The sequence below is a fragment of the Vombatus ursinus genome, unplaced genomic scaffold (genome assembly GCF_900497805.2).
Source record: "Vombatus ursinus unplaced genomic scaffold, bare-nosed wombat genome assembly UNPS02014225.1, whole genome shotgun sequence".
Classification (NCBI taxonomy): domain Eukaryota; kingdom Metazoa; phylum Chordata; class Mammalia; order Diprotodontia; family Vombatidae; genus Vombatus; species Vombatus ursinus.
In genome coordinates, this window is record NW_020954003.1 from 88,078 (window position 1) to 112,429 (window position 24,352).

The window sequence follows — 24,352 nt, forward strand, 5'->3', positions numbered from 1 at the left end:
AAAATGTTGGAATTGGAAGGAACCTTAGAGATCATTTAGTAAAACCCTCTCATTTTACAGATGAGGAAACTGAGGACCGGAAAGAGAAAGAGAGACTTGACCAAAGTCACACAACCAAGTCTTTGGGTGCCAAGTCAATGTTTCTTTTGCACCCCACCCAACACTGCTGGAGAATCTCGGTTCTAGTCCCAACTCCACTACTAACTTGCCACATAACCTTGGGCGACCTTGGCCTTTTCCTCTTTCTGTGCCTTAGTTTCTTCATCTGTAAAATGAAGGGGTTTGATTGTGGTCCACTTCCAGCTTTAACACTGACCACTTCCATGAATTCTTCTCCCCTGCCTCTAGCTTCCACTCCAGCTCCTGCCCCCTCTAGCACGGCTCAGTAACTTATCCTTCATTCAACCTTCCACCAGATTGGCCAAAACTCACCGTCACCTTTCCCAGACTTCTTACCTGTTGTATAGGAGCCTCTTAAAGTCCTGGAAAAGAGAATCTTTATTCTTGTCAATGAAGCCCTCCACAGAGTACCTAGAGGGGTGGGGAGATTGAGGGAGAGCTGTGAGGTAGCCATTTTTAGCCAGAGGCACAGGAATGGAGTGTGCAGCTAGGTGGCACAGCGGGTAGAGTGTCAGTCCTGGAGTCAGGAAGACTCTTCTTGAGTTCAGATCTGGCCTCAGACACTTAACTAGCTGTGTGACCCCGGGCAAGTCACTTCACCTTGTTTGCCTCAGTTTCCTCATCTGTAAAATGAGCTGGAGAAAGAAATGGCAAAAACCACTTCAGTGTCTTTGCCAAGAAAACCCCAGATGGGGTCACAAAGAGTCAGACATGAGTGAACAACCCCAGGAAGAGAATGGACCAGGAGCACAATGAAGGGGTCATGTGAGGGATTTTGAAATAAGTTTTTTTACTCTTCTTCCACTCCATCCACTCCATCCACTCCTATGCACTGAAAACCTCCTCTTTTTCTCCCTTTCATTTATTCAAATCTTACCCATCCTTCATGGCCTAGCTTAAGTCCCAACCCATCAAGGAAACCTTCACCTAGAAAGAGCATTTTTTTTTCTTGGTTGTATCTCCTACCCCAGGATCACAGGATTTAAAGTTTGAAGGGCCTCAGAGACCATCTAGTACAACCCTTCACCCTCTGTTTTTGCTGTTCAGTCATGTCCAACTCTTTGTAACCCTATTTGGGGTTTTCTTGGCAAAGACCCTCTGTTTTACAGGTGAGTAAAATGAGAGAGGTGAACTGGTTTGTCTTAAGGTAGTCACAAGAAAGAAAAAAGCAGAGCCGTGAGTCAAATCTAGTGCTCTTCCTACTAGGCTGTCGTATTTCTCTGCCTCTGTCTGTCTGAGTCTCTGTGGTCATTCTGATTTTATTTGCTTCTCTCTTGATTTGGTCAGACCTATACTTACTCTTTGTCTCTCTCCCCATCTCTCTGTCTCTCTCTCTGTCTCTTTCTCTGTCTCTCTATCCCTCTCTCTCCCCCCACTCCCATCTCTCTCCTGTCTCTGCCTGTTTCCCTCTCTCTCTCTCTCTCTCTCTCTCTCTCTCTCTCTCCCTCCCTCCCTCTCTCTCCTCTCTCTCTCTCTCTCTCACACACACACACACTCACACACTCCCTCACATCTCAGCTTCTCTCTCCCTTAATGTGGAACTAAATGCAGCTTATCTTATTAGTCCCATTTATTGAGTAGAGTTCTATGTTCAGAAATTTCCAAGTTGGAAGGGAACTCAAAGACCACCCTATCCAACCCCTACCCAAGAATCCCTTCCACAGCATACCTAACAGGTGGGCCGACAGTTTTTGCACAGAGATCTCCAGGGAGAGGGGGCCCACAACGTCCCAAGGCAGCATATTCCACTTTTGGATAGCTCAAATTTTAGAAAAGTTTTCTTATGAAGAACCTAAATTTTTCTCTTTGCCACTTTCACTTGTTGTGCCTTCTAGGGTCAAGCACATCAAGTTTATTCTGTCCTCAAACACCTGGGCACAGCTATCATGCCCTCTCTAAGTCTCCTCCAGGCTAGAAGTGCCTACCCAATGATCCTCAGAGGGCATGAATTCAAAGACTTTCACCATTCTAGTTGCCATCTCTTGGACATTCTCCATTTTATCAATACCCTCCCTAAAATATGACTCTCAGAACAAAACACATATTCCAGATATGTTCTGACCAGGATGCAGAACAGTAAGACTATAAACTCTCTCTATATAAACTCCATATATATTATGTGTCTCTTAATGCAGCCTAAGAGCTTATTAGCTTTCCAGACTGATTCCTAATTAGCTTGTGTTCCACTAATCCCCTCAGGTCTTTTTCAGATGAACTGATATCTAGTTATGACTCTCTTATCTTATATCAGTGAAGCTGATTCTTTACATTTACCTCTATTAAATTTCACCTTAGTCAATTTGGCCCAGTGTTCTAGCTGTTTTGAAATTCTATCACTGAAGATGCTAGTTATTCTTCCCAGTTGAGTCTGTACTTGATCTAAAAATTAGACATGAGGGCCAGCTGGGTGGCACAGTGGATAGAGCACAGGCCCTAGAGTCAGGAGGACCTGTGTTCATATCTGCTATCAGACACTTGCTAACTGTGTGACTCTAGGCAAGTCACTTAACCCTGATTACTTCCTCCCCCGAAAAAAAAAATTAGACCCCCCCCACACACCCACACACATTCATTTAAGTTGCTGTTCACTTAGGTATCATCCAATTTTCCCCCTCTAACTCAAAGGTTTCTCCACCTAGGTTAGGAACTTGGGAGAATAGAGTCCTTACGTGACATCCCCAGCATAGTGTTTAATGCGGAAATCTCTGCCAAACTCCATAGTCTTGTCTGTGGGACAGAGCTGCAGAGACAAGGAAGAGTTAGAGATTAGGGCAGCAGGAAGGAACAAAGGGTAGGTGGAGGTAGGTAGTGGTGGTGGGGAAGTGAATAAGGAATGTTCCCGTTTGGCTGGAGTGCATTCCCTCCTTGCCGCCACTTCTTGGAAATCCACTGGATCAAGGCTTTAGAACTGGAAAAGGCCTCAGAGGACATCTAGTCTAACTTCTTCCTTTTACAGATGAGGAAACTGAGGTCTGGACAGGTTGAATGATTCAGGAAATGTCAGAAGCAGAATTTGTTTCCAGGTCTTCTACCTTCAGAACTATCATTTTTCCCATTGTACCATGAGAGCTCCCTTCAAGGCTAAGTTTGAGAGGCACCTTTCTTGATCTCCCTAGTTATGTGTCCTTCTCCCCCACCTTCATTATCTTGTATTTACTATGAATGTCTTCTCTAGAAAGGCAGCTAGGGGAATTGGGTGGCCCGGAGCTAGGAAGACCTGAGTTCAAATCCAGCCTCAGGCACTTACTAGCTATGTGACCCTGAGCAAGTGACTTAATCCTGTTTGTCTCAGTTTCCTCATCTGTAAAATGAGCTGGAGAAGAAAATGGCAAACCACTCCAGTATCTTTGCCAAGAAAACCCCAAATGGGGTCACAAAGAGTCAGACATGACTGAAATGACTGAACAAGAACAACAGAGTTGGGATTAAACCCAGGTATCCTGATTCCCAGCTTCAGAACCTATCTACTGAATCATGCTGGGAAATTCACTGAAGAGCTATGTTGTGAGGTTATCTACTGGTGACACAGTGAGACTGTGGTGGGAGCTAGAGTCAGGTTTTTTGTTTTTTTGGTTTTTGGCAGGAGAAAGGCAAGGTAGGACATACAGGTGAGGGTAAAAGCAGGAGGCTGCTTGTAAATATTTAACAACTGGCTCTCAAGAATATATATGTGATGTACTTTTAAATTTAATCTATATTACTAACACTCTTTTCATCACTTTCTTAAGTCTGCATAATCAACAAAACAATAAATAAAGCCCTGGTTTATAGCCTTTGCTGATTTCTGGGGTGTAAATGTTCACACTGAACATTTTAGCAACCAGTTCTCAAGCTGACTCCAGCACACACCTGGACTGGGATAGGCACACAGAATTTAGAGAACGTTTAGTTCAATCTTTTCATCTAAAAGAGGAGAAAACTGAGGTCCTGAGAAAGAATCCGGTGGAAAGAGAGCTAGATTGAGAATCAAAGGACCTTGATTTGAATCCTAGCTCCCACTATAGATAAGCAAGTTGCTTTACCTAGGGGTCAGAGGTCTTAGGGATCAGTCATTCAAAATCACACAGGTAGTAAGAAGCAGGGCAGAGATTTGGGCCCAGCTCCTCTGACTCCAAATTCCAATGCCCTTTCCACGTGTATTTCCTTATCAGCAAAATGAGGGATGATTGCTAAGGCTGTTTTCAGCTATCACATCATATGATTTCCATGATAAATAACTTACCCAAGGCAATACCTTGTACTTAATAAGCACTAAAAAAAATCATTCATTCATTCATTCATTGTAAATAGGTACTTAATAAATGTTTTATTCATTCATTCACTTGATGCTATTGCTCGGTAGTTTCAGTGCTATCTGACTCTTCGTGACCTTGTTTGGGGTTTTCTTGGCAAAGATGCTGCCATTTCTTTCTCCAGCTCACTTTACAGATGAGGAAATTGAGGCAAACAGGATTAAGTGACTTGTCCAGGGTCACACGGCTAGTAAGTGTCTTAGGCCAGATTTGAACTCAGAAGATGAGTTTTCCTGATTTCAGACTGGCACTCTATCCACTGTGCCACCTAGTTGCCCCACTGACTTGATACATGAATGAATTGAATTGAATTTAGTGAATTAATAGCATAGCGAAGACTAAACCAAGGTGTCCAGACTCCCAGGTTTAGGGTCCTTCTGCTACATTACTTGGGCACTGTGTGCTGCTGGGGGAATGGGGAGGGGAGGGAAGGGAGGACAATGTCCTTGGCATGGACATCCAGGGTAAAGGGAAAATTAGAAAATTGCTGTTGTTGGTACAGGTTGGCCAGGTGGGATTGAGGAAGTCAGAGGACAGATACCTGGCGGCTGGTGTAGTGGGGATGGTGTCGGTGGTGGGTGTCCAGGCTCTGAAGGAATAGGCGGTCTGTCACGGTGCCCACGATGGCACAGGCCTCATCCAGTATGGCTAGCATGCCCCGATGGGGCCGCTCCACCAACTCCACGATGGCTGAATTGTTGAAGTATTCAATCTGAGATTGAGGGGCCAAGGAGAGGGAGAAGAAAATCAATCCAGCTTCCTGATCCTGGCATTCAAGGTCCTCCAAAATGTGGACCCAGATGCCTCTGCAATCTTATCTCCCACTGTACCCACACAAGCCCTCCACTCCAGCCAAGCTGACTGCAATCTATTTCCCAAACCCACCTTGGCATTCCCAGTTTCTCCTGCCTTCCTACCTCCTTCCTGGATAGCCACCAAATCCTAACTGTTCTTCTAGGCCCAACCACCCTTGTGCCATCTCTATCAGGAAGTCTTCCCTGACTGCTGTAATCTAAACTGATAACACAGTATAATAGAAAGAACATTGAATGTGCACTTAGAAAAATTGGGTTTAAACCTTAGCTCTGTTCCTTGTAGACCTTGGGAAAGTCACTTAATCCCCTGCTCTTTCAAGAGACTGAACATGGACACCCATTCGATTCTTGAACCTGTTTCTCCTCCTAAATGAACCCTCTGTGCCCCACCCCTATAATAATCCTAGCTAATTTAGAGTACAAGTGATGGGGATTTAAATTTTACAAAAGCTTTCTTTCCATCAACCCTGTGAGGTAGAGATGGTGCAAGGATTACAATCTCGTTTGACAGATGAGGAAATTGAGGCCCAGAGAGAAGAAGGGATTTGCCCAAGGTCAGATGACAGCGGGGATTTGAACCCGTGTCTTTTAGCTGCAAGCCTAGTCATTTTTCCACCATGCTAAATGCCCCCCACAGTCATAATGTTTGTATTGGGCCATCCTGTTACTGAGCAGGCACTCTCCTTCTTTCCATCTTCATTACCCTGTTCTTGACCCTGCTCCCAGCTATACTCTCTACCCTACCCCAGCCTGGTACTCACGTTCCGCCAGGTGATGCCCTCCCGCTGATATTCCTCCTGTTCCTGCTTCAGGATAAGCTGGATGAACAGCTGCTGGAGTTTCTCATTGCAGTAGTTGATGCAGAATTGCTCGAAGCTGGTTAGTTGTTGGGAGTGGGTGGTTATTAGTGGGGGACAAAATACCAGGGGGTATGGGTTGCTACATGTCCATCAAATAGTTGTCATCTCCCTTAACAAAGGAGGCAGGTGTCTGTGTGGTGTAATGGATGGGAAGGGCTTGGAAAGTTCTTTCTAAAATATCCCTACTACTGTCTTTCAAGAAATCCCACCATGACAGTCATTCCTTTGGGTTAAGCATTACCCTCTCTAGGTTCCCCTTCTCCTCTCCCTCCTCCCATTTGCTCCCAGATGCCTAGCATCCCTGAATAGCTACAATATGCTCCTATGCCCTCTAGGGGAGAGGCAAGGGCTCCACCAAATTCCTATAAAAACCATGTACCATCCCTAACTCTCCCAGTTGAAAGAAAGCAAACATTCTCTTTGGCAATTGAAACCATCGAGACAGTAGTAGGAAAAAGATATTTGCGGGTATCTACCTGAGTTCAGGTAGCTCCAGGCCTGAAAGGTAAGGGTGTTCAGTATTTCAAGATGAGACATTGGCAAGATAGGGGAAGATATTGGCCTGGTCATGGGGAACATTTGTGAGACAGGTGACATTGAAGAGGTGGAGAGATGGGAAGACTTTGGAGGAGATGGGAGGGATAGTAAAGACGTGGGGATGGTCAATGTTAAGGAATTAGGTAGCAGAAGTTACCTGTTATCAGGGAAGATCTCAAAGCCGTAGATGTCCAACACTCCAATGACTGTGTCCTTGCCATCTCGCCGGGGATCTCGGCCTCGTGCTTCCATCACTTCGTTGATGCGCCCCACAATCCAGCCAAACAGCCGTTCGTATATTGCCTGCAGAGGGGTCAGGGTGAAAAAACTGCTCTCTCATTTCTGAGGGTTCTGAGAGGCTGGGCATAGGTGGACTTCCAAAGTAATTCCCTCCCTGGATTAGAGAAGCTGACACTCAGTACCAATGAGGGAGTGCTCCGTTTTCTAGGGGGAGAGCATATGTAGCACAAGTGAAGACCTTAGCCTAGACTGGAATCAAGTAAAGGCTCAGGGAACAAGGAGGATGTTGAAACATTGTAGAGAAGGGGTTGGTTTCTATGTTTTAGGACAGGGAAAGAGGTGTCTGCTCAGGAGAGCAGCCAGTTGAGGACTATGGAATTAAAGCCTAAATAGAATCTGTAATGTTAGAACGGCCCTTAAAACACAACATGTCAACTGGAGGGGAACCTGAAACTTAGAATATAGACTGCTAAGGCTGAAGAGAACTTAGAACTTAGCACATAGAATGTTAGAACTAGAAGAAAACTTAGAGATCATTTAGTCCTATTTTGATTGGGGCACAGGAGGCAGATAATGAGGCTGGGAGACAGCTAGAGAGAGGGTATCACAGGCATTCTGAGGTACTCCTCTCAAAACTGCCTTCCCTAGGTACCTTGGCACAGGCATCACGAGCGTATCGTGCCTCGGAGGCACTGTGGCCCTTCTCAATGAGCTCCCGACCCCCAGAGGCCACAGTTCGAGAAAGGAGCGAACTCATCACCAGTTCCGGGGGTGTGGCTGTCAGTCTTGCCACGTGGTCCACCAGTATCTTCTCAGCCACCTCCAATCCTGACTCGGTCTCCACAAACTGAATGTTGCCCTGGTGACCAAAGAATCCCCTGTTTGTACTTAGAGCCCATATGGGATTCCATAACATTCAAAGTAGAATAGCAGCTCCTTATGGGCATTTATGTGCTTGTATCCCTGACTCTTAGCACCATGCCTGGAACATAGTAGGTACCCAATAAATACTTGATAAATTGAATGGGGGCGCTACTAGGTGGCACAATGGATGGAGTGCCAGTCTGAAGTCAGGAAGACTCATCATCTTCCTTAATTCAAATCTGGCCTCCTACACTTATTAGCTGTGTGACTCCGGGCAAGTCAGTTAATCCTGTTTGCCTCAATTTCCCCATCTGTAAAAGGAGCTGGAGAAGGAAATGGCAAACCACTCCAGTATCTTTGCCACCAAACCCCAAATGGGGTCACAAAGAGTCAGACATGACTGAACAACAACAAAATTGAATGGAACCTATACTTCTCTACTTGGCAGTCAAGGAGCACCTTGGTTTAGCCTCAATTTACATCTTTTTGTTCTCCTCAGCTCTGCTGCAGCATAGCTGTCTCTTCTTTATCTTCCCTAAATCCTTCCACTGTGTCACCTCTGTTCATATTGCTGCCCCCTCCCTCCATGATCTTCGTTTTTATCAGATCATAGGTTCCTCATACCCCACCCCACTCTCCTTTGTAGAGGTGGAGGTGGTGGTGGTGGAGTCCACAAGTGTGGAACATCAAATAAATTGTCCATTTTTTTGATGTAAAAAGAAGTCATAGGTTTAAAGCTTCAAGGGGCCTTAGAGGCCATCTAACCTACCCCTCCATTTTAAAGATAGGGAAACTGAGGCCAAGAGTGGTTAAGGAACTTGCCTAAGGGCGTATAACTGCATAACCAGGATTCACACTTAGGTTTTCTAAATCCAGTATACTTTCCACTAAAACACACTGCAACTCCTATAGCACTTACTGCCTACACCCCTCAATTTAACATTTATGTTTTCTGCTGTTTTGTATTTTGCCTCTACAAATCCAAATCCAAATATCTAGAAGTCTCATACTAAATTGTAAACATCTAAGATACCGTCTGTTCTGTTCCTTCCCACTCCATTCATGCCCTACACTTTCCCTTCTTTATCCCTTCTCTTACTTCGCCCCCCTCTGCCTCTTTACCTGCTAAATTTCTCCTGACCTTCCTGTAAAGCCCAACTCAAGGTGCTACCTCTTCCAGGAAGCCCTACCTTCTCCAGAGCCAATCAATAACAACTTTCCCCTCAAATCTCAGAGTACTTCATTTGCACCTATCAGAGGTACTTATCATGTAATGTTAACAGCATTTCTTTGTGTCTTTATCTCTTTACTAAATTGTGAGCTTCAAGAGGACAAAGGAGGCTTGCATTCCCCCCAGTGCCTAGCAGTGGGTTGTTTGCAGTAGGTGCTCAATAAAGGGGAAAGGGACCAGGTCTGTGACATCATTGGTCCAGGGAACTCCCAGATAAAGACATTTCTACCAATGAAATTCTGAAACCTGTTTTAGAGAATTGCCTAGAACATTTGCCCAAGCCCAGGTGGGATTGGGTTTGAGGTAAGCTCTATTCATTACATCGTCCTACCTCTTAAATCAAATTTTGCTGAAATGAAATGTTAAAATCTACAGAGCCTTGACAGGAGAAGCTTGGATCTATCTAGAATTGGACTATCTAGAAATGGTCAGATTCCTCAGTTTCTCTTCTCACCACTGTCCTTTCCCTTTTCCCCATTACTTTCTTTATCTCTCTAAGCCCAGGGCTCATTGAACAAATCGAGGCTAGATTTGGCTAAAGACCAGAGTTGCAGTGGGGGATGAAGAGAAGGGTGATATGTACCAGAGAGAATCATAAGAGGGAAACAGGGACACGCAGAAGAAGAAAGGGCTTTCTTAGTGATCTTGTCCCTGTCTAGTGATTGCCTTAACAACCCTTGCCCCACCCTTGTTAACCAGAGACCAGAACTCTCCCTACCTCCACCTCCCCTCTCCATCCCTCTGACCTCCTACCCATTGACTCAGGAGAGATGGGAAGTGCCACAGCCCCACCCCTGCTGTTCTATAAGCCAGACCTGGGGAAATCCAGAAGGAAGCACCCCCCTCACCCCTTCCCTCCTTGCGTAAGGAGGTAAGTTTCACCTCCCACTGCTTACCAAGTGCAAGATGGCTGCAAGGATCTGGTGCACACAGTCCATCTCATCAGGGCTAAAGCCAATAACCTTCATGGCTTGGATCACAGCCCGGTAGTTGGCCTCATCACTATCTGAGGACTGGAGAAGAGGGCAGGGTAGGATGTGAAGCTGGTTCCACTGACTCCCACCCTCAACCTTGTTTTCAGTAACCCTGGCCATGTGGCTGAACTTTTCGTAGAGAAGGTGTCTCCTCTCTGGGCTTCCCCAGACTCAGACAGACTAGCTTGGAGGAGTTCCCCATGCTAAGGGGAAGTGGATTTCAGGGTTTCCCAAGAAGAAGGGGGAATTCCCTGAAGGATGTATGGGCTCCCTGGAATAGCAAAGACTACACACCAAGACCCTGAAGTTTCTTTCCAATAACAAATCATAATATTCAATTTAATCTCTATGGTGCTTAATAAAGAACCTTCCTCATAACTATGTAAGATAGGTAGTGCATTATTTTTATTTATTAGTATTAGTGTTATTATCCCTATTTCATAAATATACAAGTTAATACTCAGAAAGTTTACATAGCGTGTCCAAGGTCACACAGCCGAACTGGAACACAACTATTCAGAACTCTCTTAGCTGCTAAAAGCTACTGAAGCCTGGGTTAGTAGAAGGGGTCATCCATCCATGTCCTGTTCAGTTTGAGGATGTGGTGAGTTGTTTCTAACCATCTCTTCTCTCAGTACTCACGCTGAGCCCTGCCCCTTGTTGGGTAAAGACGTATAAGGCTGGGTCCCTCTGCAAATTCAGAACCTGGAGCTGATCATCTGTGGCCCCCCTCAGCAGCTGGAGGGAGGGAAAGAAAGGGAAAGAGAAGTAGAAAAGGAGGGGATGTCAGCATTTGGCAACAAACTGCCTCACCTCAACCAACCCTAACCCTCTCTGCTGTGCCCCCGAGGTACCTCCCAAAGGGGTGCTAAGGGTAAGTCACGCAATGACACACTCTCATATGTTCACATACAAACTTCCCACAACCTGGGAGGATCAAGGCACCTCATACATCTGCTTGCACCCAGGCACATACTGTTAGACACAAACTAAGACATGCACTCTCTCAAACACATGGGCACACAGACTTCACACTCGCATATACTTGGAGTTGCATAGTTCTACATAAGGCACTCACGATATATGTCATATACCTGGCCCACAGGCCCATACCATCATATGAGCATAAGAATGACGAGGAGAGTGTGAGGGGGTGGGGATAAGGAGGTAAGGGGTGAGGGGGGTGCTTCCTTCTAGATTTCCTCAAGTCTGACTGATAGAGCTGCAGGGGTGGGGCTGTGGTACTTCCCGTCTCTCCCCAGTCACTGAGTTGAAGGTCAGAGCTATGGAGACGGGGAGGTGGAGGCCCACAAAGTTTCTAGATTTGACTCAAGATGTCTCCTCCAGACTTCTAGGGGTATCCCAGTGGAGAGCTTTCTGTTTCCCAGGGCCCTAATCCTTCCCCTCATGCCCTCAGGCTTTTTATCAACAGACTTTTTATCACCGTGGCTTAAGCCGCCTCCCTCTTTTCCTCATCAACCCATCTAATCATAGGACTGTAGATTTAGAGCTAGAATGAAATTTTGGGGTCATCTGGTCACCACCTACCCACCAACCCATTTTACAGATCAAAGAACCTTAAAGATCACTTACTCCATTTCTCTCATTTTAGAGTTGGGGAAACTGAGGGCAAGAGATTTTGAGTGACTTGCATCACCCTTGAGTTCCCCACTGGGAACCATTGCCCCTCCTCCAGTCCCCTGGTCTGCCCCATCCCTTACCTGGTAGAATGAGTGGAAATTCCTCTCCCCAGAATGCTGCTTAAGGACTCTAGACTGAAGGATGATAAGAAAGAGAGGATAAGGGGTCTGTGAAGCTCCAACCTTTCCTTCCCCACCCTTTCCTCACTTCACCTGGAATATTCTGCCAATGCAATCCCTACTAGTCATTCAAGACCCAGCTCAACTTCTATTTCATTCATTCATTCATTCATTCATTCATTCATTCATTCATTCATTCATTCGGGGTTTCACAGGACTTAAACTTGGATGTCATCTAATCTATCTTTCTCAATCTATTGATTCACACTTTCTCACTACATTTATTAAACACAAGCTGTGTACAAAACACCATGGGGAGGGGAAATACAAAGTTTGGATAAAACATGGTCCCTGAACTCACAAAGTTAACAGTCTGGTAGAGAGATAAGACAACACTGCTGATCTTGATAAAACCCAATATTGGGCAATAAGTGCACTGAGAGGTACAAAACAAAGTTCTGTATGAGGTCTGAGGGGTGAGAGTGTTAGCAGGAGGATCAGGAAGAAGGAATATTGGAATCTACCTTGAAAGGAAGGGGATGAAGGGGACTCCAGGCATGGGAAATAGTGGAGGCCTCCTGACCCCATCTCTACCAAACAATTTAAGATTTTATTGATCTTTGATTGCGTCCCCTGCTTATAACACCTTCTCCCTAGCTAGACTATAAGTGATTAGAGGGTAAGAACTGAAAGCATAGTTGGGACTAAACATTCTCCCAACTCTTAAGGTTCTAGGATTCCCTTACTAGCTGTGTGACCCTGGGCAAGTGACTTAACCCCCTTGCCTAGCCAAAAAACAAAAGATTCTAGGATTCCATGAACCTCTTTGTTTCCCTACAAAGCCTAAAACACAGGACTGGACATATGATATGCTTGCAATAAATGTTTCAGGGAATCATATCTCAAAGCGAATGGGCCTTCAAAATGTCATCTGGTTCAGCTCCTTTTTTCAAGGTCCAGTTCAAATGGTATCTCCTCCAGGAAACCTTCCCCCATCCTACTTGGTCAGCAATGTTGGACCTCACACCTTGGACCTCACAATGCACTCTGTATGGCTCTTACGCACTTATGCGTGTATAATTTTGTATTTTAGATACTTGTGCATGGGTCCCATCACCCTACTTGCCAATAAGGTGTAGCTTATCTTCTGCCTTAAATCCTAATCTTTCCTAATCTCCCCCTCACCCCCCCTTGCATAGAATCTGGAACATAGTAAGTACTTAATAAATATCTACTGATTGATCACATGGCACCAAAGGGCTGCCAAATGCTGATCAGAGGAAGCTAGATGGCACAGTAGATTGAGCACTGGGCCTGAAGTCAGGAAGACCTGAGTTCAAATCCAAACTCAGATACTTACTATCTATGTGACTTAAAGCAAGTCACTTAACATCTGTTTGCCTCAGTTTCCTCATTTGGGGATAATAACATGGGGTTAATAGTAGGACCTACCTCCTAGAGTTGTTATGAGGATCAGATAAGATAATATTTGTAAAATGCTTAGCATAGTGCTTGGTACAGAGTAGGTGCTTAAAAATGTTCATTTCCTTCCTTCCTCTGAATGTAATAGGTATTTAATAAATGTTTAAGCTGGAGATATTACTAGTATTATATTACTTAAAGGATACAGGGTATTCCAAAAGTCTTAAAGCAATTTTAAACCTTAATAACTTCAGAAGTATAAATGCTACCGAAACCCAAACCTACACCAAACAATATTTGAAAGGTTAACTATTTAAATGTTCTAAATAATGATTTTTCTTATTAAAATTCAATATTTTGTGCTATACATCCCTCTAGTTGATTTTTGAACTTTGTAAAAACTTTCATCAGTTGCTGCTCAGTGACTGAACGGATTGCATTTGTAATCCTGGCCTTAATATCATGCAAAGAATAAGAATTTGATGCATTATGACAGTTTTGACAGGACCCCATAAGAAAAAGTAATGGATACAGGACACTTGACTGAGGTGTCTAAGCTAGAGGACCTCTTCTACCTATGTACTTATCTGAAAAAGTGTTGTCCAGAAACTGTCTCATACACAATGAATAGTGAGTGATAGGGTGCCCTGTCTTTTTTAAAATTAAAATTTAAAATATATTATTCAAAATTCACAAAACTAAATACGTATAAAAGAAATTTAAATAATTAAACTTATAAATGACGTTTTTTGTAAATGTATAGCATTTATACTTCACAAAGACTTTTGGGACATACATAATTTGCATGTGTGTGTGCGCGCACATACATCTGTGCCATATATACACACATACACATACATCTATATCACATGCATATAGATACATGTATATGCGCTCTCATTTCCATATGTCTTTAAAATGTACAAAACACTTTTCTCAAAACAACCTAGTTAGTATTATTGTCCTCATTTGACGGATGAGAAAACTGAAACCCAGAGATGTTAAGTACCACCTACGTCCTATAGCTAATAATCGGGATTAAAAAGCAGATTTCCTAACTGAAGCTCAGACTCCTAAAGTGAATGGGACTCCTTGTCTTTCTTCTAGTTTCTACCACAGTGCCTAGCATAGGATTTGATCCACAGAGCAAACAAAATGTTGCTATCCCCATTTTACACACGAGCCAGCTGAGGCCCAGAGAAGTCAAGTGTCCCAGGTCATGGAGTGAGTCAGGGAAAGAGCTGGGACTTGGAAGATAGGTCTGCTCACTGTCTTCTAGGATAGGATTCCTTCTATCATATAAAGATGTCTCCAGATTTTGACCAGGAGCCAGGTGAGATGATGCCCTTTTCCTCTACCCACCTTCCCCATGCCCATGCAATTCGCCTACCTTCTCCAACAGGTAGCTGTGGATATGGCCCCCTGTTGGGTCTCCCTTGAAGTCAAAGTTGATGTCCATGTACTTGCCAAATCGGCTGGAGTTGTGGTTGCGGTTGGTGCGGGCATTGCCAAAGGCCTCTAGCACACATGTTGATTTGAGCAACACATCCTTGACCCTTTTTTTAGGAGGTAAAGTTGGGGAAGGCACAGAAGAGATGATTGTTACAGTAGAAAGGGGTTCAGGAGGCCACGATATGGCCCAGCATTTGGCCCTTCTCATGCTGGCCTGTCTCCATGAGACTAAAGCAAAACAACAGGTCATCAGCTCTGGGGAGTGAAAACCCACTCATATAACAACAGATGACAACAACAACAAAACAACTCTCATTTCTATAACACTTTAAAGTTTACAAAAGGGTTGTCCTCTACGTAGCAGGTAAGTGGGACAATTATTATCCCCATTTTGCAGATGATGAGACTGAGATTCAGAAAGTTGAAATGACTTGGTCAATATCACATGACTTATAATAATTGTAACTTAAATTCAGTTTTCCTGACTCCAAATCCAATGCTCTTTTCACCATGCCAGGCTTCACTAGTGTTCTGCCATATCTCAAGAAGACAGATCTCAAGTTCAAGAATCCCCTCTTCCTTTAAACCTTCCCTGACTATTCTGACCCATACCAAACTCTGTTTTCTCTGTTCTTTTATGCCAGTCAGTAGTGAAAAAAGCACTGTACTTGGAGTCAGAAGACCAGAGCCCATATCCCCAATCTAACATTTACTAGCTAGTAACTAATTTTAACCTCAGTTGCCTTATCTGTAAAATGGGGATAGAAAACCTGCACTATCAATGTCATTGGGTGGTTGTAGGGACAGAACTTTAGAAATGTCAGCTACTGTGTCATCCTAACATTATTATTGCTATACAATGTAACATTTGATTCTCTAGTGTCTTATACTGCTCTCTAGTCATTATGTGTTCCTTTCCCTCACCAGAATGAAAGCTCCTAAAGTGAAGGAATTATGTCTTCTCTTCCCTCTACAATGCTTGGCAGAGGGCTGAACTAGGAAAAGCAATTTAATAAATGATTATTGATGAACTGGTTGATTGATTGGACATAATCAAAGAAGCAAGCATTAAGTGACTACTATGTGCTAGGCATTAGTGTTACAAAGCCAAAAGTGAAACACTTCCTCCCCTCATGGAGCTTACCTTCTAAAGGGGAAGACAGCATGGACATACGCCTAAGAACTCACATTTCTATATTATCACACAGCTTGTCAAGGATCAGCATTTTACAGGTTGGAAAACAGACCAGAGAGACTTGCTGAAGCTCACACAATGAGTTGGTTGTAGCATAGGGAGGGATGGGAAGTGGACGGGTCTCCTGACTGTCAATTCAGGGATGTTTCTAGCATCCCACACCCCATCATACTATACCACTTCACAATACTTCTGGATCTGGTGCAGGAGGAGAATAAATGGGGTGCCTCATTTCTCCTCCAGCTCTGACCCAATTCTAAATTGCTAAGTCAGAACTGAAAGGAACTCTAGTACAGAAAGGAACTCATCACTAGAATGGCCCTCAGAATGCAGAACATAGAATATTAGTGCAGAAAGGACCCTTAAAACATAAAAGGTCAGAGACAGAAGGGAAATGAGAATGTACTAGAATACGAAGGTCAGGGCTGGAGGTGGTATACTAATACTGTTAGAACATAGCATTTTACACTTGGGAGGAATCTTAGAATGTAGAAAATAGAATGTTAGTTGGGAAACTTAGACATCAAATAGTCTGATCCTTTCATTTTGAGGGTGAGGACACCGGGCCTCAAGAGAGAAGAAGCAAGTTGCCCATAACAAAGGGCAGAGCCTGGGCTCTTCTGTGCCCAGTCCTCTTGTTCCCACCTCATCTTCTTACCTCTCCACCTCTGCCCTCTGACTGGGGTTGGTGATGGCTGCAATGTACTGCATGATGTGCTTGCTGGCTTCTGTCTTGCCTGCCCCACTCTCCCCTGGAGGATGGATAGACACAAGAACAATGAGACCCCACTCACCCAGTCACCTGGCCAAGATCCCTGTGGCCTGACCCTCTAGCTAGAGCAGAGTCCCAGCTCAGGTTACACTGAGATATGGAGAGAGCTGGTCCCTGGGGATAGGGGCCAAGGGGTGCCAAACAGGCTTAAGCAATGTTTCGACTGCTCACACTGAGCAAACGTCCCTCTCTGCACAAAGAGGCAAAGAAGAGAAGGGTTGGAGTTTGAGGCATCACAAGAAAGGGATCCTGGGGCACAAAATTTGGAAGGCACAAAATAGGGGGAAGTCTCTCTGGGAATGGGGAAAGGGACAGGTTTCTGGGAGAGGGGGTAGGTCCCTAGGGGAGGAGGAGGGAGAGATAGGTATGGAAGTCATGGCTGACCTGAGATGACAATGCAGGTGTCCTTGGCCCTGCGCTTCATGGCCTTATGGGCAGCATCAGCCACAGCATAGAGGTGGGGGGGCCGCTCATAGAGCTCTCGCCCTTGGTACCTGGCAATCACCTCTGGTCCATATAGGGGCAGCTCCCGGTATGGGTTCACTGATACTACCACTTCACCAATATATGTGTAGATCCGGCCTTTCTCAAACCTGTGGGCACCAAGGGGTATATTACTTAATCAATCAACAAGTATTTACTAAGCACCTACTAAGTGCCTAGACACTACATATAAAAATAAAAGTGAAATAATCTCTGCCTTCTAGGAATTTGCATTCTATAGGTATAGATACTCTATGGGAGGTACAATCAATCTGCAATTTTCCTGGGGTGGAGAGGAGTAATATTTCTAGAAAACATCACCAAAGGAAAAAAATGTGAACTCGATACATTGAACTTATGGGAAATGAAGATTTAGGTTCCAGGGACCACCAAAAACTGTCATCTTTTGTTAAAGATTGCTGAAAATATACTTTTCTGCATATAATTCTCTATAACAAAACACTAATTCTGATAATATGTACTTTTAATAACACATTAACCATGAAATAACCCATAAAATGCAGTACACAAAATAAAATTGGTAACATGCAAACATTTTTTCTTGCTAGTAATTCCCTAGAATTCTGTGACCTTTTGTGTTAACATCTCAATAAAAAAACCATTGATTTCAGATAATATTCGCCTTTCATAAGACATGAAATCTACCATACCATAAACACTGTACAGCAAATAAAATTCTTAAAACTAAAATATTTTTTAACCTGACTCTTACCTTCCATTGCATCAGGTGGCAGTGTGAGTGTTGTACAGTATGCTACACTGCAGTGTAATTCTCTCTACCTCAGCCACCCACTGGAAACCAAGGGAAAGTTTGCTGGGACTTTAGTCGCAAAACTGCTGAGGTCTTGACATCACCTAAGAGCCCTAAGGACTTGTATTATGCTTTGAGGGCATAATTGCAACACAAAACTTGAGTTTTAAAGGCAAACAATTTAAATATGCAATGAATAGATGGGAGCTCTTTACAATAGTAGAGTGAATAAAACAAGGGAAGCAGCTGGTAGAACACCAGCCATTGCATAAACTTTACACATTCCACCTCTCATTTTTTCCCCTACTATACATATAACTTGGGAACATGCTGGGTGGCCAACAAGAAAATAAAATCATGGGAATACTTGAAGTCTTGAAAATTAAATGCTTGAATGTTGAGGATTGAGTATATATACAAAATAGGTACAAGGTGGTTTTGTCAGAGGACTGGCAGTTGGAGAGGATCTATGTAGAAGGTAGCATTTGAGTCTTGAAGTGAGTAAGAGGTGAAGATGAGGAAGGAATGCATTCCAGGAATGTGGGACAGGCTTTACAAAAACATGGTCATGAGAAATGGAGTGTTGTGTATGAGAATAGTAAAAACTGGACCATTAAGTGTGTGTGTGTGTGTGTGTGTATAGAGTATTGTATAATACGGTTGAAAAGGTAGGATTGTGAAGGGCTTTAAATGATAAGCAGAAGAGTTAACATTTTATTCTAGAAGTAATAGGGAACCACTGGAGTTTGTCTGTAGGGAGAAGAGGGTGAGTAATATGGTCATATCTGTGCTTTAAGAAAATCACTTTGGAGGATGGATTGGAGTGGGAAGAGTCTTGAAGCAGGGAAACCAATAAGGAAGCTATTGCCATAGCCCAGGCCAGAGGTGATGAAAGCTTGAACTAAGGAGTGTTGGCTGTGTGAAGAGAGGCGATGGATTAGGGAGATGTAGAGGAAGAAATGACAAGATGTGGCAATGGATTGGGTATGGGGAGTGACAGAGAACCAGTAGGACTTCGCTCCAGCTTCATCTGCCTCAGGGGAAGGTGAATAGGGAGAGGTTCCCAGGGATGCTATGTGGAGGGAGGAAGAATAATCTCACATGCCCCCTTTTCTATGCATTTCTTAGGTTGACAATCCCTGGAATAGCCCTATATAACTTAACTAATAAGAGGGCCATCAGAATCAAAGAATCCGGGCTCTGTGACCAATATTCTACCTGTGTGACTCGAGTCAAGACATTTTTCTTCTTAGTTAATCAGTTTCCTCATCTGAAAAATGAGGGGGTTGTTCTAAATGGCTTTTAAGGTCCTTGCAGCCCCAAATCCTATCCTTTTAAGTACATATGGAAAGTCTTCCCAGAAGTCACCAACTTGCTATATGACCTTAATCAAGTCCCATCTCCCATTAGAGTTTCAACTTCCTAATAAATGGAGGATGTGGGCTAGATGATCTCTGGGTTTTTTTTTTGTTTTTGTTTTTGTTTGGTTTTGTTTTTTGTTGTTCTGCATCTTAAAATCCTGGATGGGATTAATACCTGGAAGAGAGGAGAGAGACTGACCCCTATAGGGAAGGAGGAGGGGAGAAGACAAATAAGTGGGTAAGGAGAGACCCAAGACGACTGGTTCAAAGGGAGGGGCATGGGCTCAGGGCCTAATTGTTTCCTGTTCAGAGGCCTGGGTGTGACAGCAAACCAAGTAGTAGGAAGGGTAGGGCAGCCTCTCCTGCTGCCCTCCTCTTTGTAGAGAATGTGAGGTTGAGGGGATCACATACCTACCACTGTAGGATTGATGATTGGCATGGACCAAGAGATCTCAGACCTCAGAGGTGATCTAGTCCATGGCCTTGGTTTTACAGATGAGGAACCTGAGGTCTAGTGAAGTCAAGTGACTTGTTCAAAGTCACACAAGAGGTGAAAATGGTAGAGTCCAGATTATCTGGTTCCAAATTCAACACTTTTTCTCCCTATTGCATTATTCTGGGAGACAGGTCCACGTTGAGTAAGGGGGTAGGGATTGGAGGGTGGTAAAGGACCATGTAATGCAAAGAAAAAGAAAGGGGATGGGGGTGGGTATCAGGGAAAACCCATGTGAAGTATGAGAAAAGCCCAGATTGAGTCTGGGAAAAGCCCATGATGATTATGAGGGAAAAGCCAAAGTGAAGTGGCTGGCGAATTGAGGTAGTGTAGGCAGCTCTAAGCTCATTAAGCTCTAAGGCTCCCTCCTTTCCGCTTTAAGGGCCAATGACTAGAAGTCATTGAGAAGAGAAGGGAATTACTAATCCTGAGGAGAAGAGAGGAGAGAAGAAATGAGAAGATGCCTGGAGGTCTTAGTACATACTGCTGTATGGACTGCTATATGTTATATATGTGGCCCCATCACCTCCAGCTACTCTTAACCACTGATGGGTGTGATACCTGGTTATAATATTATGTTATGTTATATCCTATTATGTTATGTTGTGTTATGTTATATCCTAGCAATTCAACCACCCCAACCCCTTGAACTTCAGGTACACAGAGAGTCCAGGAACTCTTCCTGTGCCCAGCTGCTAATAATTATCACTATTATCATTATTTATTATTATTATTTTACAAATAATTACTGCAAAGTATCTTACAAAGTGTTAGCTCTTATAGTTACTATTATTATCCCCATCTTACAGATGAGGAAACTGAGGCAAACAGAGATTAAGTGACTTGTCCAGGGTCACCCAGCTAGTATCTAAGACAGGATTAAAACTCAGGTCTTCCTGATTCTTACCTGATTTTCAGATTGTCCATGAAGTTCTCCATGGTCACCTGATCTAGTAGAACAAAGTCCGGTTTGCCAAACTCAGGACCTTCCTCTTCTTCCATGATTGCTGGACTGGGTGCTGGGTTAGGAGGTGGGGCCGTGGAGAGCAGCGGGCAGACCTCTCCCAAACCTTACTGAAGTCAAGGTGGGACCTTCAATGGTGAGAATGGCACCGGCAAGCAAGTGGGCAAGTAACTGCTATGCTGGGGTGGAAAGGCAGCCGTGTTCTCAATGGAACTAGGTGACCCGTCAGCCACATCTACTCTGTCACAAACTCAGTTCCCCTCCCTTCTTGCCACCACTGAGGAGTGCAATAGGAAGTGGGTTTGGGCTCTGGGAGGTTCCTGTTCTCACCACTTGCAGGGCTCCCCCCACCCCCACCCTGAGGTGATGTGACCCCTACTTCCTTCTTCCCCTCTGAGAGGGTGTGTCTAACGGCTCATACTGGGGAGCCTCTCCCAGTCAGCACTGATTATCTAAGCTTCCACAAAAAGTGTCACCCTCTCTTTGATTTGGTTTCCTGTCTCTTGTCCTTGAATAAAGATAGGGCCTTCAAATATCTGAATCTTGCCCTCTTCAGATCTCACCTCTTCCAGGAAGCCTGCCCTGGCCACACCTGCCCATAGGAATCTCTCCCTCCTCGGAAATCCTGGCCATGGTCCTTAGGGTCAGAGATCATACATAGGCTTATATCTCAAGGAACCTTAGAAGTCATTTAGTCTAATAGTTCATTTTTATAGAAATGGAAACTGAGACCCAGAGAAGAGGATCCAAGGTCCCAGAAGCAGTGACAGAGCAAGGATTTGAACCCAGGTATCTTGATTCCAAATCCAGCCCTCTTCCCATTGTACCACACTGAACATTGCTCTTTCGCTCTACATCCTCTCTGGTACTGAACTCAGAATCTCAGAATGTATGAGCTGGAAAGCACCTTAGAACTCATCTGTTGTTATTCAATTGTTTCAGTCATGTCCAACTCTTCATGATGCCATTTGGAGTTTTCTTGATAAAGATACTAGAGTGGTATGCCGTTTCCCCCTGCAGCTCATTTTACAGTTGAGGAAACTGAGGTCAAAAGGGGTAAGTGACTTGCCCAGGGTCACAAAGCTAGTATTTGAGGTTGGATTTGAACTCAGGTCTTTTTGACTCCAGGCCCAGCACTCTAACCACTTTGCCACCTAGATGCCCCAGAACTCTTCTAGTCTAACATATTTTACAAGTGAGGAAACTGAGGCCCAGAAAGTAGTATTAATTAATTATATAGTTAATAAATACTTATTTTACATCCTTTAAAGCTCATCAACTCTGTCATACTTCTTGTCTGTCCATAGTATCTGAATAGTTTTGTGACCACAGTAAATGTTTGATGTGCTGAAGTCAATATGGGGTAGTACAATCCACACTGGATTTGCATCCAGAGGTCCTGAGTTCAAATTCTGACTGTATCACTTACTAGCTGCATCACATTGGGCAAGTCACTTCCTCTGCCCCTCTTGTTCCCTTCATCTATAAAATGAATGAGGTCAATGAGATGATGTACAGAGAAGGCATAGAATAAGCTTGAAGACTTTCCTGATCTCGCTTAACAAAGGTGCCTTCTCTTTATTGTTTCCAAGTTATCTTCTATATGTATTGATTGCACATTTTCTCCCTCATTAGACTGGGAGCTCTTTGAGAGCAGTGACTGTCTTTTGCATTTCTCTGACTCCTAACACAGTGCCTGGCACATGGTAGGCACTAATTGACTAAGAGCATTGGCTTTGCAAACAGAGGACCTGGGTTCAAATTGCATTTCTGTCACTAACTACCCATGTGGTCTTGGGTATATCTCTCTAGGTCATAGTTTCCTAATGTATGAAATGAGGTTGGATCCAGGGATGGGGAACCTTTGGCCTCCAGCCCACATGTGACCTCTAGGTCCTCAAGTGCGGCCCTTGAACTGAATCCAAACTTCACAGACCAAATCCCCTATAAAAGGATTTGTTCTGTAAAACTTGGATTCAGTCAAAAGGCCTCCCTCAAGAACCCAGAAGGCCGCACATGGCCTCAAGGCTGCAGGTTCCCCACCCCTGCCGCCTCTCTAAGGTCCTTTTCAGCTTCCTTTAAGTCAGCATCTTCTTTGCTAGGGGCCTCCTCCCTTATGCCCTCTGCTGGCAACATTCAAAAAGATTTCCTGGAGGCTCCATACCAAACCCAGTCTATAGGAAGCCCCAGAAGCTACAGACATGATAACAATAACTCACAATTAAAGTTTACAAAGAGCGTTCCTTACAAGATCCAAGAAGGAGAAGGTAATAAGGTCATTATTATCTCCATTTTACAGCTGAGGAAACTGATGCTCAGAAGGTAAGTGCTTTGTGCAGGATAACACAGTATAGAGAGCAAAGATAGAAGATCCCCCACTGCCCAAACATAGCTTCTCTTGGACAAAGCCCCAGCACCCAGAGAAGACCAAGAACTGAGAGGGAGGAATAGCTCCCAAAATCCCTTTCTGAGTTACTAAAAATTCTGACCCTCAGCTTTGATCGGGGCTGGCCACCTCCCAACTATGAAGAAAAAAAAAAGCTTTGTTTTGAGCACCCCTGGACTCTCCCCTTTTCTGTATCTTTCCCCTCTTCCTCCTAATAGGCACCTACAATGCTAATGCTATCTCCCTCCTTGCCTCAATCCAAAGGAGGAACTCCCTTATATATTAGTTTAAATGAATGATATGGACTTCTAGCAATCACTCTTTCCAGGGAAACTTGCATCACAACTTAGGATAAAGACATATCAAGTTTAATTCAATGAAATATTAGTGAAAGCACCTAATATGTATGTAGCCCTGTGATTGGTGCTAAGGATACAAGAACAGATAAAACCCTGGCCCTGCAATGTGGGAGTCAAGATCTAGTGGAGAGGGGTCCTAGGGAGTATTTAGGTATGGAAGGAACCTTTAGAGATCACCAATCTCGTTTTATAGGTGTAGAAACTAGTGCAAGACTGAAAGACCTGTAGAGGTCTATGAAAAATATGAGAAGGGATAGATCAGATTGTGAGGAGAGTGGCAGAAGGACTTTCAGGAAAGACCTCGTGGAGGAAGGGACATCTGAGTTAGGCCATGAAGGAAGGGACTTCTATCAGCCTTAATAGTGAAATTCTGAGAGAAGTTTTTGTTGTTGTTGTCTTTATCTCAAAAAAGAGAGAACCAAAGAAAAAAATAATGCAAACCTAATAGGTATCACTGATAGAGCACTGGACTTGAAATCAGAATAACTCATCTTCCTGAATTAAAATCTGGACTGAGACACTTACTAGCTAAGTGACCCTGGGCAAGTCACTTAACCCTGTTTGCCTGTTTCCTCATCTGTAAAATGAGCTAGAGAAAGAAATGGCAAAACACTCCATTATCTTTCCCAAGAAAATCCCAAATGGGGTCACCAAGAGTTGGACATGACTGAAACTTGATGAGGTCTGAGAGGTTGAGATCCCTCAAGGACCAGAGTATAGGACAGGGTCATCTGGAATCAATTCACAGACTCAAGCATTTTTTAAGTCGAAGTGGCAAAGATTTATTGTTATGCTATATGGCGGGTAAGAGGTCCTTAAGGAATTCTGCCATGGTGGGCAGACCTCCTTAGGAAACTTGCAACCTAAAAGGAATGATGCTAAAGCTTATATAGGAAAAGTAGTGAATTATGTGCCAAGTATGCTAATTAGGTGATAACACACAACTACGTCATTCATTACTGGAAACCATGGGGAGGGGGAGAAGAGAGAGTTCCTAAAG

At 43.9% G+C, this 24,352-nt stretch overlaps 1 protein-coding gene across 2 annotated transcripts in view; it reads right to left on the reverse strand.

The window, feature by feature from the left end:
• The window catches only part of MYO1G (myosin IG), a 35,603-nt gene extending 14,696 nt beyond the window's left edge, over window positions 1-20,907 (reverse strand). Inside the window, exons 1-13 of one of the 2 annotated variants that reach the window (XM_027860619.1) lie at window positions 20,551-20,905; window positions 16,919-17,127; window positions 16,421-16,514; window positions 14,506-14,671; window positions 11,655-11,708; window positions 10,576-10,671; window positions 9,856-9,972; window positions 7,517-7,723; window positions 6,782-6,927; window positions 5,989-6,103; window positions 4,954-5,124; window positions 2,790-2,860; window positions 457-531 (exon numbers count right to left, since the gene is read on the reverse strand). In XM_027860619.1, the coding sequence (XP_027716420.1) occupies window positions 457-531; window positions 2,790-2,860; window positions 4,954-5,124; window positions 5,989-6,103; window positions 6,782-6,927; window positions 7,517-7,723; window positions 9,856-9,972; window positions 10,576-10,671; window positions 11,655-11,708; window positions 14,506-14,671; window positions 16,421-16,514; window positions 16,919-17,127; window positions 20,551-20,645 (1,616 nt within the window). In that variant the 5' untranslated portion in view covers window positions 20,646-20,905. Of the gene's footprint in view, window positions 1-456; window positions 532-2,789; window positions 2,861-4,953; window positions 5,125-5,988; window positions 6,104-6,781; window positions 6,928-7,516; window positions 7,724-9,855; window positions 9,973-10,575; window positions 10,672-11,654; window positions 11,709-14,505; window positions 14,672-16,420; window positions 16,515-16,918; window positions 17,128-20,550 lie in introns of both variants that reach the window. The other variant, XM_027860620.1, reaches the window with a different exon arrangement.
• Between the last annotated feature and the right edge of the window lie 3,445 nt (window positions 20,908-24,352).